This window comes from Mustela lutreola, chromosome 15 (genome assembly GCF_030435805.1).
Source record: "Mustela lutreola isolate mMusLut2 chromosome 15, mMusLut2.pri, whole genome shotgun sequence".
Taxonomy (NCBI): Eukaryota; Metazoa; Chordata; class Mammalia; order Carnivora; family Mustelidae; genus Mustela; species Mustela lutreola.
In genome coordinates, this window is record NC_081304.1 from 16,642,447 (window position 1) to 16,657,549 (window position 15,103).

Consider the following 15,103-nt stretch of genomic DNA (forward strand, 5'->3'; position numbering starts at 1 on the left):
ACATTCTTAGGAAGCAGATGTTGCTATTATTTCCAGAGGTCAGTTTTCATGTCTGTAATCACATAAAGTGTAAATAAAAGTGAGAACTTGGCTTGAACCTGTATTCCTGCTTCTTCACCTGTTCATTTCATTCTGCTTTTAAGCTAGGTGGTAGACACTTGTATATACTGTTTTTTTTTTAAAGTGGCTCTCAGTAATGTCAGGATTTTCTATTCTTGTGACCCTGACTCTTAACCTGGATACTGTGAATCTAGCAACTTACTTATATGCTCTGATTGCTCAGGGATGATCTCGACTTCACTTATGTTATTCTGTTGGTTTTATAAGTCATGTAAATAACCTGGAGATTTCAGAACCTAGGTATTTCGGACTTTCTTGCACACTTGGAAGTAGCACAGAACTCTAAAATAATTTGTGTGCCAGTTTTTCAACATAGTGCTATGTAATTTGGCTGTAGACAGTCATTTTACTTTTATTTTTTTTTAATAGAAATTTTTCTACATAAAGTGAAAGAACTGGAAATAGAAACGAAATCAGAACTGAAGAGGAATTACCATCATCCAGGTCTTTCTAACTTATTCATTGTTGTTTAATGAGATTTTTAAAAAAAATTCTAGATTAAAAAAAAATTTCTAGATCACAAGGTTGTGAGATCAGGCCCTGCTTTGGGCTCCATACTGGGACCATGGACCTGCTTCAGATTCTCTCTTCCTCTGTCTCTGCCCCGCCCCTCCTGCTCCCTCCTATATATATATTTACATACATACATACATACACACACACACACACACACACATACATACTGTGTCTGGTCCTACAGCTATCTATATATATACATTTCCCCTCCTTCCCCCCTAGATCAGGGAAAAGTTGTACAAACCAGCACTGTTCTGCTAGATTAACAGATATTCCATCTTGGAGTAGAAGTTAGGTGATTTTGTTAAAGACAGCAGTAGGCCAAGTATGACATGGTTCAGTGCCTAGCTTTACTGTTCTTTTTAGATAAGTCAGCTTTTGCTCTAGTTTATCTTTGAGGAAGAGGAAGTGTCTGTCACTGCCTCTTATTGCTCTGCTGTCTCTGGCAATTCTGTAGACATTGAAGATAGGGTTTATCAAATAGAAGGAGTTGATATACTAGTAATATTGCAAATTCTTGTTTTTCTCTTAGCAGAAATTAAATTCCTTAATGCTTTTATTTTAGTAAAATCAGTGGTAATCACCTCTGAGTTAAGTGAATCAGATCATTACCTCTCAAGGTGTAATAGAAACGTTTTTTATGAGTGACACCTTTGAGGATTCAGTGTATTATTCCTAATATGTAATAAAAATAAGAGGACCTTGGCTGCCACATTTGAGGTTAAATCTCCTTGCATAAAAGACCCTGTGTTGATCTGGTCCTCTTCTACTGAAACATTTCTATTAACATTACCATTCAAGATGATTTTAGAAAATTAAAGACAGAAATCACTTTTTTGTTTTCTACATTGGCCAACATGTAAGCTGAACCCTAAATTTTTAAGTGTTTTCCACTTCGTAGTTTCAGAGTGTTTTATAAATACAAGCGCATTTTTAGAGGAAATGATTTTTTTTGTTGTTCAAGTGAGTGGCATAAATATTTTATATTCTTGGATCCTGTAAAATACCCTAAGTTCTAGATACGTGGTAATAGTCTTCTTAACCCTCTAAAAAGAATCTATTTATACAGCATATGCTATTTTATACAGATAAATACTGGTACATAGCTGGCAACATTAAAATGTATTATTCATGTGGTATTGCCAAAGGAAACATTGGTACTGTATCTTCCTGCATTTAGGTAACCAAAAATCAATCCATAACGTAAAATTTTAATGGGTTTTTATATAAAGCATATTTACCAATGTGTTTACAAAAGTGAGGGGCAAAGTAGGAGTTAAAATGAATTCTCAGGCAGTAGCCTGGTAGGTGTAGACAAACATTTTGGTACAAACTGGAATAAAGTAGTACACAGCAGAAAAATAGTTTAGTAAATATTCTAGTGTCCTGCATAGGCAATAAAGTTAAAATAATTACTTCACTAATTGTTAGCACAGAATAAGCAATTCCATCTATGTTGGAATTTATATCTTTTTCTTCATCATTCACAAGGACTGCATTAGAAACCAATTCAGTATGTAATTATCACTGTACAACCTTAAGTCATGTGTTCTTTTTGAAGACTGACTAATATTAAATCAGTAGCACTTTGATCTGTAAATTATCAAAGTAATAAATTTACATTTTGAACATTGGGGGGAATCCACCTCTCCCTCAAGTAAACTGAATTTCTGTGGCATGTTGTATTTGTTATAGGGGGAAAAAAGGTGAGATATGAAGGTCTTATTCCTTTTTTTTTTTTTTTTAAGATTTTATTTATTTATTTGACAGAGAGAGATCACAAACAGGCAGAGAGGCAGGCAGAAAGAGAGAGGAAGGGAAGCAGGCTCCCTGCTGAGCAGAGAGCCCCACTTGGGACTCGATCCCAAGACCCTGAGATCATGACCTGAACTGAAGGCAGCGGCTTAACCCACTGAGCCACCCAGGTGTCCTGAAGATCTTATTCTTTAAATAATATTTTGTGGTGTTCTGTCACTTGAGTCTGGTATCATCTTCGTAGCTACCTCAGACTTGTATATCTTTGTTAATAGTTGGGCTTTCTACCCATATTGCTGGTATTTTAAACACAAGATACTGGGGTGCCTGGGTGACTCAGTTGGTTAAGAATCTGCCTTCGGCTCAGGTCATGATCCCAGGCCCCTGGGATTGAGCCCCATCAGTCTCCCTCCTCAGCAGGGAATCTGCTTTTGTCTCTGCCCCTCCAACCCGTGTGTGTGCGCACGTGCGCGCGGTGGAGGGTATGCTCTTTCTTTCTCAGACTCTTAAAACCATATAAGATACTTTTTGGACACTTGGGGTGGGGGTGGGGTTTTTATTTTTCATTGATTACATTACAACATTGTGGCAAACTTTCCATTGAAAATCACTTCCGATTCTAAACTGTCAAATGACAACTGTATTTGTAGAATGAAGACTGTTCGTAATTTGATGCTGCTCGTCCTTAATGAGTTTATTAGCCAATTTCCAAAAAATATTATTAGGAAGTTCAGTTTGTTATTGATATTTAGAATACCTATAGAGTGGGCTTGTTAGTTTTTACCTTAGGAAAATTTAAAAGGGCTATTCTTTAATATCAAAAATAGTACTTGTCAAAGTTCTTGTGAATGGAAATGTTTTAAGTAATTTTCTTCTCTGTTTTAGTCTCAGAGTTTCAAACAGATTTTAAAGTGTTTGGGTTTATTTCTTTTTTTTCAACCCCTTGCTATCAGACAAGAAGGGGAAAAAAAGAATTCTTTTGGTTAGGGTGTATCTAAATTCAGAGATGACAAATAGATTTCCTCTTTCTTGCCAATTAAGAGTGCTTGGTATCCTAGAACACTGTCATGAGAAAGCTTACGGATCAAGTTCAGGATCACGGGGAGAGACTGCTAGGATTCTTTGTCCATCAAGGGTGACTAAGGAGGAAGCACTGTAAATTTGCCCCTTGATTTTCTTTCCTTTATCTTAGTTTTCAACATTAGGGTTTGTTTTGGCTAGCCACTGTCCATTGTTAAAACAATTTGTGAATAAACTGTCATTAAATGAACACTGTGTTAATTGTACTAATCAGTTTTTGTCTTTGAATTGCTTTTACAGTATGACTTCCATTATACTTTGTTTTCTTGAAGACTTAGGATTTGAAAAGAAGCCATGGGAGGTGTATGGTTCCTTACACATAAGAGTGACAGGAAGTAATGAGGTTTGAGGCAAGTTTAGTTAGGAAAAGTAGTATATAACTTTGTTATGAATAGTAGTAGCTGAGGTTTATTGGAGTAGCCCAGTCATGATATGGTGAATGGGCATTTGGTGCTGTGGTAGCTTTGGGAATGAATGAAATGAACTTACAAAACCAAGAGATTTAGCTGGATAGGAAGGTGACCCTCATGGAGGAATGAAAGTTGGAAATTTGATATGCAGGTTAACTAACTTTACCTCTTATTAAAAAGATGGTGGGGGGGGGCATTTTTATAGTTCAGGAATGATCCGGAGATTGTATTTAACCTCTTAAGGTTCTTTCCTGATTTGGGCTAGAACTAGAACTGCAGCCAACATTAGACCAGATAATTAGACTTTTCTTATTGAGAGAAAGAGAGAGAGGTTGTGGGGGGGAGTGGGGAGGTGGGGCGGGGAGGGAGAGAGAAAATCTTTAGCAGGCTCCATGCCCAGCATGGAGCCCACCCAGAGCCAGACCTGGGGCTCAGTTTCACAACCTTGGAAATCATGACCTGAGGTGAAATAAAAAGTCAAATGCTTGAGCCACTAAGCCAACCAGACTTTTAAAAAAAAGTCTCTACATCTTGTACTGATTTTATCAAGGTTAGGGAACTGTAAAATCCCTTCTTTCTAAAAGAGAAATAATTGGATAATACTTGGTCACAGTGGTTGGCTTGAATGGCTTATTTTTAGACCATATAAAATAAAAGTAAAATATCATTGCTAACTTTGGTCTTAATTATAATATAATTGTTAACTCCTTTCTAACCCTGCTGTGGTTAGATGTGTTCTGTCATTATTGACTTTTTTTTTTCTTTTTTGAAGATTTATTTAATTTCGAGAGAGAGAGCAGGAGGAAGGACAAAGGCAGAGGAAGAGGGAGTGTCTCAAGCAGATGCAGACGTTGAGCTTGGAGCCTGAGGAGAGGCTCCATCTCACAGCCCTGAGATCAGGGCCTGAGCTGAAACCAAGAGCTGAACAAGCTTAACCAATTGTGCCACGCAGGCATCCTGACATGTTTCAGTAGACTGTTAGAGTTCACTTACAGCCATTTAAAATTTTTGGTAGTGAGTATGTGTATCCTGATGAGGCGGGGCTACAGTCAGAGTGACTGTTTCTGCTTTCTTAGAAAAGAATTTTATGGAAGATTATGAACTACTTTGATTATAGAATATACTAGGTGCCATATACTCCTCTAATATTTAAGGAGTGTTAAAATGTTGTCATGTGTTTCCATGAAATTTTTTTTTATTTTTATTGTATTTTTTAAGGTTTTTTTTTTTTTTTTTAAAGTAATTTCTGTGCCCAGCATGGGGCTCGAACTCATCACCCCAAGATCGAGTTGCACGCTCTACCATATGAGCTATCCAGGAGCCCCAGACTTTTGTTTTTAAAGATGAATCACACATTACATTATAAGTAGAGCTAAAATCCAACTTCTTCATTCCCATTCCCAGAGGTGATAAGAACCTTGATCCTAACTTGGTTGAGTATCAGTTCTGCGCATATTTTTATACTTTACTATTACTACTTATGTATTGGCTACAGCCCTTATTGTATGTTTATGCTTTTTTAGTTTCTTAGAACTTTTCCATTTCGTGTTGTTGAGATTTAGTCATGTTGATACATATAATACTAATTAATAAGCAATATTCCTTTAAATTCTTTTACTACTTGTGTGTATCTCAAACAACTTATTTCTTAGTTTATTTTCCTACTTTAGCAAATTAGATTGTACTTTTAGCTCTTACAAACTATTGCAGTAAATCTCTTTCTTAATGCAGATGTGCAAGTGTTCTCAGAAATAGAATTTCATGATGGTTGGGTATTCACATTTTTCTGTCTAGCCAAGTATTTCCAAATTAGCCTTCAGAAGCAGGTGTGTCAGGTTTTATTACTGGCAGTGTATGAATTGCTGTTCTCCACATTTTAAAAAACTTGTTTTTTCCAGTCTGGGTTTGAAATAGCTTCCTAATATCTGACCGAATACTAATATTTTAACCAAAATCTAACAAGGTATGGTGTATTTTTGAATATCGATTGGCCATTTGGATTTCTCACATGAATTTTATATTGTTTTATTAGATTGTCTGTTTTTTTAATCTCTTTGTTGGAGTTCTAGTTTATATTCTGATATTTAAACTTCAGTTATGTGTGTTACAGATAATCTACCAAATAGTGGCTTGTCTTTAGCTTTATTAAATCTTTTGTTGTATGTTGAAATTTAGCTAAGATGTTTTTTGTGTCTTAAGGAATCCTTTCAAAGATATTTTTCTTTCAGTTTGGCTTTTCAGATTTAGGAATTCCGAAATTATGGAATTATATGATGATGAGGGGAACTAGTTTTACCTTCTTCTGTGTAAAGAGCTGGCCATTCAACTATCCATTGAATAGTTCAGTTTTCCCCACTGATAATGGATGTCATCCCTTTTATATATCCAGTTCTGAGTTTTGGGGCCTTGTATTTTGTCTCACTAGTCTTTTTGTCTTTCTAGATACTGCTTTAATTGTTATGGCTTTACAGTAAGTCTGTAGTTGCCAGTTTCCATCATATTTTCTTTAGAATTTCGCTACTGCTAGTCTTTGTTTCCTTGTGAATTTTTTGATCTTTTTATCTGTTTCCATTAAAAACCCTGTACAGAATCTGGTTGGGACTTACTTGAATTTATACACATGTGAAGATTGTCATCTTAAAAAAAATTGTGTCTCATTTTTATAAGTCTTTATGTTTTCAGGTTTTATTATTTCTCTAAAGATCTTGTATGTATCAAGTTAGCATAAGTTGGTGCTGTGAATAGTGCTTTTTATAAAAATGAATATTTTCCACTTGTTAGCACATACCAACACTTTGATAGTCTTGACAGTTTTGCTGTATTCTTTGCTTTAATAATTTGTAGTGTCTTTTGGATTTTCTGTGTCGATAATCTTTATTATTTATATATGTTTTATGTTGAAATATTTCTCTGTCTCCTCTGAAATTGCCACAAGATTGAGATACTAGAAGGCAGTTTCAGCTAGTTAATTTGGGAAATATCTATATGTGAAGTTTTGTCCATGTGTTTCCTGTAATTTGACTTACATACATATATACATACGTTAAGTCTTGGGTTTTTCTTGGCAGTAGACTAGGCGACATAAGGGCCTTTAGATGTTAAAACCATCCCATTCCCATTGGGTATAAATGTTGCTGCTACTCTCAAATTTCACTCAGTTTATTTCCTTTTAGGAGACGCAGGTCAGAATGGAGATGGGCTGCAGACAGAGCAGCTATTGTCAGCCGCTGGAACTGGCTTCAGGCTCATGTTTCTGACTTGGAATATCGAATTCGGCAGCAAACGGATATTTACAAACAGATACGTGCTAATAAGGTAAGAGATAAATGTCTGGTCTTTTTCAGCACAACTAAAAATTACGATTATCCTTTTTTCCCCATCCCTCAAGAACTCATAACTGGGTCAAAGAGAAGAGTTTAATATGATCTGATAGAGTGTTTAGTTTATTTAAGGGCCTCATGTTTAAAATAGAGCAGACCACACTATTAAAATGTAATGTTAAATTGAACATGTGTTTATAATGAAACAGTTCTGTATTTGGGCTAATAGGAAACATAAAAAAGAGTATATAAATGTAAGCCATTGATGTAACTCATTATTTGTTGTATTTATGGGAAAGCAATGATGGCTAAGGATATCCTCTTGCTTTTCTACTTAGATGCATTTCTATTTTACCACTAAGTGTCTCTTGCTTTCTTAAGGAAAATTAGGATTTTCCCTGAAAGACTGTTCCAGTGCAATTACACATTGGTGTTTGGATTTTGTGTCCTCCAGTCTGCAGAGTCCTGATTCTTACCAAAGAAGTTTTATCTTTGATAGTGACACTGTGGTAGTTTTTCTTCTTAAAAATCACCTTAGAAAAGAGTCCCTTACTCAGTTTGGGTTTGACTGAGGGGTAAATGTGCATGGAAAAGACACCCATTCAGCAGATAGGTTAGTGCCTACCGTGTACCGGGCACTGTTCTCTTTGTTCTCTTTAGAGGGGTGTGTGGTAAAATAAAAATCCTGCTTTTGTGGCGCTTACATTCTTTCAAGGTTTTTTTTTTTTTTTTTTCATATTAGCTAGATGAAGAGTCTGTTGCTCTTAAAAATACATGTCACAACACTTTTTTGTCTTGCCTTAATGCTGGTCAAAGCCTTCAGAAAATTGCTGTACAGTGTGTACTGTGTATGCATTAAATTAATTAGTAAGCCAAAAGTTTAAAAGGATGACCAACTGACAAGATAAAATGAGAGTTTGAAGTTTTGTAGCCCCCCGTATATATCATCTAAGCTTTTATTCCAAAAATTCCACTGGAGTGCTCTTGTAGTTGTTCTTTTTGGGAAAACTTTTTTTTTTCCCCCAAAGATTTTTATTTGACAGAGATCACAAGTAGGCAGAAAGAGAGGGGGAAGCAGGCTCCCCGAGGAGCAGAGAGCCTGGTGCGGGGCTCAATCCCAGCATCCTGGGACCATGATCTGAGCCGAAGGCAGAGGCTTTAACCCACTGAGACACCCAGCTGCCCCAGGAAAATATTTTAGTTGGGTACTTTATAGTACCTTTCTTGGTGACTGTTTTAATTCTGCCATTTATTAAAATCATAAAGCATACCATAATAAACATCTTTAGCTAAGTCATATGGATACTTGTATGTTCTGGATACCTACTTCAGAGACATATTTTGGCAGCAGGCTCAGTTTATAGCCTCACTAGTTGTGAGTGGGATTTCTTTCCCTGTAAGATTTTATTTTTTAAGTAATCTCTATACCCAGTGTGGGGCTTGAACTCACAACCCAGAGTTCAAGAGTCACATACTCCACTAACTGAGCTAGCCAGGCACCGGAGAAGATACTCTTTTTTTTTTTTTTTTTTTTTAAAGATTTTACTTATTTATTTGACAGAGAGGGAACACAAGCTGAGGGAGTAGGAGAGGGAGAAGCAGATTCACGGTGGAGCAGAGCTCCATCCCAGGACCCTGGGATCATGACCTGAGCTGAAGGCAGATGCTTAATGACTGAGCCACCCAAGTGCCCCCAGAGAAGATAGCCTTAATTCACTTTTGGTTCCTGTTTTATTCTTTGGCTCATAACTCAGCAGTAATGACAACAGTTTGGGGAAACTTTGAAAAGTCTTAGGTATTTCTAAGTATCTGGAACGTGCTTATCTGGGAGTTTTGTGCATATATTGACTCTTCAGGAGTTTTATTATTCAAAAAATTATGTATTAAAGAAATGTCAGGCTTGGGTTTAATAATCTTTTGTTCTAGTCCTGTCTCTGCTACCATAGAGCTATGTAAGCTTGGGAAGAAAAGTCACTGAACCTTCCTGAGCCTCCGTTTTCATGGTCAATAAAATAAGACATTCAAGATTGTAATATATTGTCTTGGTCTACAGTCTGGATACACAATATCTGTTACAGAATTCTGATTGGAAGAATAAAAGTTGAATGCTAATCCTAATAAGTAGTATGTTGAAAACTGACAACTTTATTTAATATTTGTATTTATACAATGTCTGTTTAAAATAAACGTATTAGTTTCTTGGGGCACTTTCTTGGGTAACAGCACAAATTGAGTGATAAAACAACAGAGATTTGTTTTCTTATAGTTCTGAAGGCTAGAATTCTAAAATCAGCATAGAGGGAAGGCCACACCCCCTTTGAAGATTCTAGGGAAGAATCTTTACTTGCTGCTTCTAAGTTTCTGGTGGTTGCTGGTAGTCCTTGGTGTTCCTCCTTAAAAAGCATCATTTCTTTTTCTGCCTCTGTCCTCACTTGGGCATCTTGTCTCTGTGTGTCTGTGCCTATATTTCCCTCTTAAACGAACATTAGTCATATTGGGATTTAGGGCCCACAGTAGGGCTCATTTTAACTCAGTGTTGTCTGCAAAGACCCTAATTCCAAGTAAGGATCCGTTTATAGGTTTTAGGTTGCATAAATTTTGGAGGGATACTGTTCAAGCCTGTATAACATGTAAGCAATAAAATATATCCCAAAGGTAAATTAATGTGTATTTGGTCTCCTATCACTATAATAACAGAAGTCTTTGAGCATTTACTGTGTGCCAGGCACTGTGCTAAGTGTTTTACTATTACTTACAAAACTAAAGGTTAACCATTGGAGCGTCAAAGAAGAAAGCAGTTTGTTCGTGGTCAAGTAAACATGTGAGCACAGAGCTGAGAACAGGCATTTGACTGTTGCTCAAGTTAGTTGCTTCCAAGAGCTTGCCTACTTTTTGAGTTACTAAGATTTTTAACTGCCTTTGTTTTGGTAAAGTGGATTGATATTCCCATTTCCTATCCTCCAAGATTTGTTAGGATTGCCTGGGTAGTACAGGCCTTTTCATAAGATGAATCCAGACTTGGTGATAAACTGTAGAGCTATAACGTGTCTCAAATTGGAGAATAAGAGACTGAAGCTTTCTTTTTCTTTTTAAGGATTTACTCTCTAGCATGTTAACTTTAATTTTCTGAAAGTGACATATTCCAAAAAGAAAATAAAATATTTTGAGAAGTACCACTAGTTGATTACCAGTTTATTTCCTGTCAGAAATTAAGTATTAACTTCCAGGTTGAGAGAATCTTGAGAGTTTCTTTTGGGAGTAATGACTCCTCTTGCTTTTTGGAGAAAAAGGATACAGTGTTTAGGGGTTCCTATTTTAATTTTCATGATCATTGAGCTTATTTTTTTTCAAGATGCTCCCTTATAGAATGAGAAAGGAGAACAATATATGTACCTGGAATGTGTACATAAACAAGTATGTTCATGTATTATTGTTTAGTGCACAGAGCAAATCTTAGAGCTTACATGTTTGTAAGAGGCAGAGCTAAATTTGAACTCACAGCTATTTATCTGACTCCAGAGCATTTTCTAACACTCTGCTGTTCTGTTCTTTTGTCTTTATTATATGTCTTGAGCATGTTTATTGATATTTCATACTTGCTAAATAAAACTGAGAGGGAAAGCACAGGGACCATATGGGTTTTGTTGTTAAAGGAGACTTCTTAACACAGTCTTCAACATCCATGTCTAATACAAAACATACCATTTTTCTGTTATTTCTTCTGACTGATCTGTGAAATTACATAGCAATTACTAACTGAGGATGGACATATTGTTGGGAATGAGAGATGGAAGATCCTTGAAGTTTCTGGATAGGAAGGGAGCTGAAGGGAATGGTAGAAGCCTAGAAATACACCTTTGTCTTCAAAAGTGATGTAAAGCAGTTGACATTCCCATCTTAGAGGGTTATAAGGCATTGTGGACAGCTATGTCTTGTCTAGGTGGCCCAGCGTGGTTCATGTGGAACTGATCTGCAGTAGACCACTGATTTATCTTAAGATGGATAAGGAAGATTGACCTACTCAGAATGAAAAGGGGAGGGAGTGTGTGAATTTGCATCTTAATTTTGTGTTATAAATTAAGAGGTGATTTTTTTATCTTGTACTTTGGTTCCATATATTACATGAAATTGTTGAAATAGCAGCAATTAAGTCTACAGCTTAAGCTTTTTCTGTTCTTTTTTGCTTGCTTTCTTTTGCCCTGTTTTATAATCAGGCTTAGTATAATTCCTTCTACCAATTCTTCCTTTTTTAGTTTTGGTTCATACTATTTTTTTCTTCCTTTTTTTGACTTCTGTAGGACAGCTTTATGTTTCCACAGAGGAATAATGTATAAGGATATATTATGACTGCATGCAGCTATGATCCATCCCAAGTCCTTGGATCCTTTTATAGAATTTTTCTAGGCCTAAGGGCCTGGACATGATCCTGGTTTTGACTTGAGCAGTGGTGAAGAATGGGGAGACTCTCCCAGTCTTTGTATCTTAGCCTCTGCTAGTATGCAGTCTATTTTAGAGTGTAGTAATAGCCCTGAGATGCCCACTCCCATTTAATCCTTGCATTGTCCTTTCTTCTTTAGCATTTTACACCTTCTTATGGACTACATAAAATTTATTTACTCAAATTGTTTATTATCTGTCTTCCCCAGGATTGGAATGTAAGCACTTTCAGGGATGGGTTCGGATGAGGATTACCAGGGTGGAAGGATCTGTCTCTCCTTTCCTGTATTCCCAGCCCCTAAAACAATGTCAATAAGTGGATAATTGATGGCTTGATCTGAGTGAATGAAAGAACATGAGGAATTTGACCCAGTGTTTAGCCCTAGTTCTGCCATGGATTGGCCTGTTGACATCACCTTCAACCTCCATCCTCTCTGGGTCTATAAAATGACTTGGAATAAGTGGTCCCTACCAGGGCTTTTTAACTCTCTGGAGAGTGCCCTTGTTGTCTTTCAGAGAGGTGTTTATTTTAAGAGATTATTCAGTGGCTTAAGGAGAAAGTTTTCTCTCTGGAAAATAGTGACTCTACACTTAGAGTAGAGTCTGACTTATCTTCTAACCTAAAAAAAAATTGAGGGAGTAACTTTATACCTGGTAATTGGCTTATTTAGGCTTCTAAATTAGGCTGTAATTAATATAAACTTAATATACCTATTCAAGGAAAAAAAAATTTTAACCTAAAACTCAAAAAAACAATTGCTACACATTTCCTTTCTTGGTATATGATTCTGCTAGGGAATATGGGGGATTCCAATATATTTGTATTTTGTCTAAGTCTTTAGAGGGCTTAACATAAGTTAATAAACAAATGGAGGCGATAATAAATAAATTGGCCCCAAGGTTCTGCTCTGGAAATGAGATTCAAATGTACAGAATGTAGGACAATAATCCCAATGCTTCAGAAACTCTGGTAATGTAGATAAAACAAGTAGGGCCCAGTTAACCGGGGGCATTTTCTTGAAAGGAGATGGGACTTGGATTTGACAAGCTCTTTGAAAGGATGAGTGACATTTTGGATAAAAATATTTTTAAAGGGCAGAATCAGTATGAACAAAGGAAGTAAGAGTATTGCAACTTTTAATTGCATTTATTTATCTAGTAACTATATTGTAATAACCTCCCTCTCAGTGGTAACAAACTCATACACATGCAGACATTTTCTAGGAGTTAATGAGACCAGTGTAACTGTAACCAGGGCTCTTAAGCAGGGAAGATGTTGAATGTACTATTTTAAGAAGGGAATAGTGTGCAGGATAACTGGTTTTTGCGAATAGTTTTTACTTTGACATGGTACAGTTTATGAAGTCTGTTTTGTGCTGTTATTGAGAGAGGAAAATTTTTTTCAGCAGTTTTTTTTAGCCAGAGAAACTTCATTGTGAGGCTAGGGCAAACCTTTCTAAATGGTCTTTCCCCTCTTTCTGAGGAGTTTCCAGTTCATTTTCTACATAGGCTAGTCATAGTCTTATTCCAGGATAGGTAAGTTTTGTTTCTCTTGCTTGGGGTGTAACTCTTTTTTAACTCTTTTTTTTTTTTTTTTTTTTTTTTTTTTCTTCATGTTTAGGAGGAAACAGGTAGAATTCCATTGTTCTTTCTTAAGATCAGCCCCCCTCCACCATTTCCTCTCTTGCATTCCCTATTTCATTAGAGATTTTTGAGTTAGAAAGGACCATAGGAATGAATCATCTGGTTCGCTGGCTATTACAAGAGTCTGGGTCATCATAATAGCTATGGAGCTCAAATTGATACAGTCAGAATTTTTAAGTCCTGACATTTATATTTTAGGATGGTCACTGGGGGGATTCTGATGCTGAGTCAAGATTGACGGACGTCTAATGTGTTTCAATTTAGAGCTTGCCTTGGGACTTACCAGTGGAGCTTTTTTAAAAATGTAGAATACCCAGCCATAACCCCAGGGACTTGGAGTAAATCTGATGTTGAAGCTGGGCAGGTATAGTTTGATAAGTTTTCCTAGGTGATTCTAATACAAAATTACCTTTAAGAGACTTACTAGTCAGATCTTCTTATTTTCTAAATAAAGGAAAACTAAAGACACAAAGCCCTGGTTACTTTCATCCCAGTCTTTTATGTTATACAGTGTCAAAAGTTGGTTTTGGTTACCTCTGTTTGAGTTCATTGTGAGATTGATTTGTGTGGCTTTTTGTTTGTTTTATACTGTGAGCTCACTTGTGTCTTTACCAAGTTGCACCCTTGCTGACTAGATAGGATTTATAGAGTCGTTTTAAGTTCCTTTTTACATTTTTTAATTCCTGGGATAACTGTAAGATCCAGCTTTGAAATTGTGAAGCAGGAACCTAATCTGGAGTGTTATTTATGCTTATGAGAAACAGGTGCCTTTGGAACAACTTTGTTTGTTTTAAGTTCTTGGTTTGTAATATATTATAGGGAGTGCACTGTTCCACCTTTGTAACAGGTAAAATTTTGGTTGCTTAAATACAGATGGCTTATCACTGACATTTGTAGCACTTAACATTATGTTCGTAGCACTTAAGGTAATCTTTAAGCCACATCTGTGATTAAGTTACGTAGAAAAAAATGCATTGCTGTTGTTATCACAGTATAGTCTAGTTAGTAATACAGTATAAAGTACCAGTCTCTACTAAAGATTCCAGACTAAAAGATGCTAAAGGGAACAAGCTTATGTAGGTCATAGCATTTGAGTGGGAAAAGGGGGAAACTATGGCATTCTTTATGTTGAAATAACTCTTGGGAAAGCAAAACTGCTGATAGTGTTGATTTTGTTTGAGAAACATAGGAAAAGGGAAAGGGGCTTTGGTAGACCAGTCCCCTGCCCCTGACTCTTTTGATACTAACTTGTAAATTAAATTTGTGCTTTATGGTAGCACTCACTGATGCTGCTCTTCTGTCTTGCAGGGGTTGATAGTTCTTGGAGAGGCACCTCCCCCGGAACATGCAACAACAGACTTATTTCTTCCACTTAGTTCTGAAGTGAAGACAGATCATGGGAATGATAAATTGGTAAGTATAAAAGACAGGAAAGGGGGAATGAGGGAGAATTCTGGCATTTGCTTCAGTACACAGTTATTCTTTGTAACAAGGATTCTGGCATTTTTTTCTTTTTTAAAGATTTATTTATTTATTTGACAGACAGATCTCAAGTGAGCAGGGAGGCAGACAGAGAGAGAGAGAGAGGAGGAATAAGGCTCTCCGAGGAGCAGAGATCCCGATGCAGGACTTAATCCCAGGACCCTGGGATCGTGACCTGAGCCGAAGGCAGAGGCTTTAACCCACTGAGCCACCCAGGCGCCCAAGGATCCTGGCATTTTTTGAAGGAAGGGAACTGTATCCCTTTTTATCACTTTTGGCATTTCAAGGCCTGAATTCCTAAGTAGAGTGGCACAGGGCCCCTCCTGCAGCTGTGTAGTT

General features: G+C 36.6%; 1 protein-coding gene across 3 annotated transcripts in view; it reads left to right on the forward strand.

Annotated features, from left to right (window-relative positions):
- KANSL1 (KAT8 regulatory NSL complex subunit 1) overlaps positions 1–15,103 on the forward strand; it is a 178,740-nt gene that overhangs the window by 117,534 nt on the left and 46,103 nt on the right. For all 3 annotated transcript variants that reach the window (XM_059148035.1, XM_059148036.1, XM_059148034.1), the window contains 2 exons: positions 7,055–7,196; positions 14,591–14,695. In XM_059148035.1, coding sequence (XP_059004018.1) covers positions 7,055–7,196; positions 14,591–14,695 — 247 coding nt within the window. The remainder of the gene's footprint in view (positions 1–7,054; positions 7,197–14,590; positions 14,696–15,103) is intronic.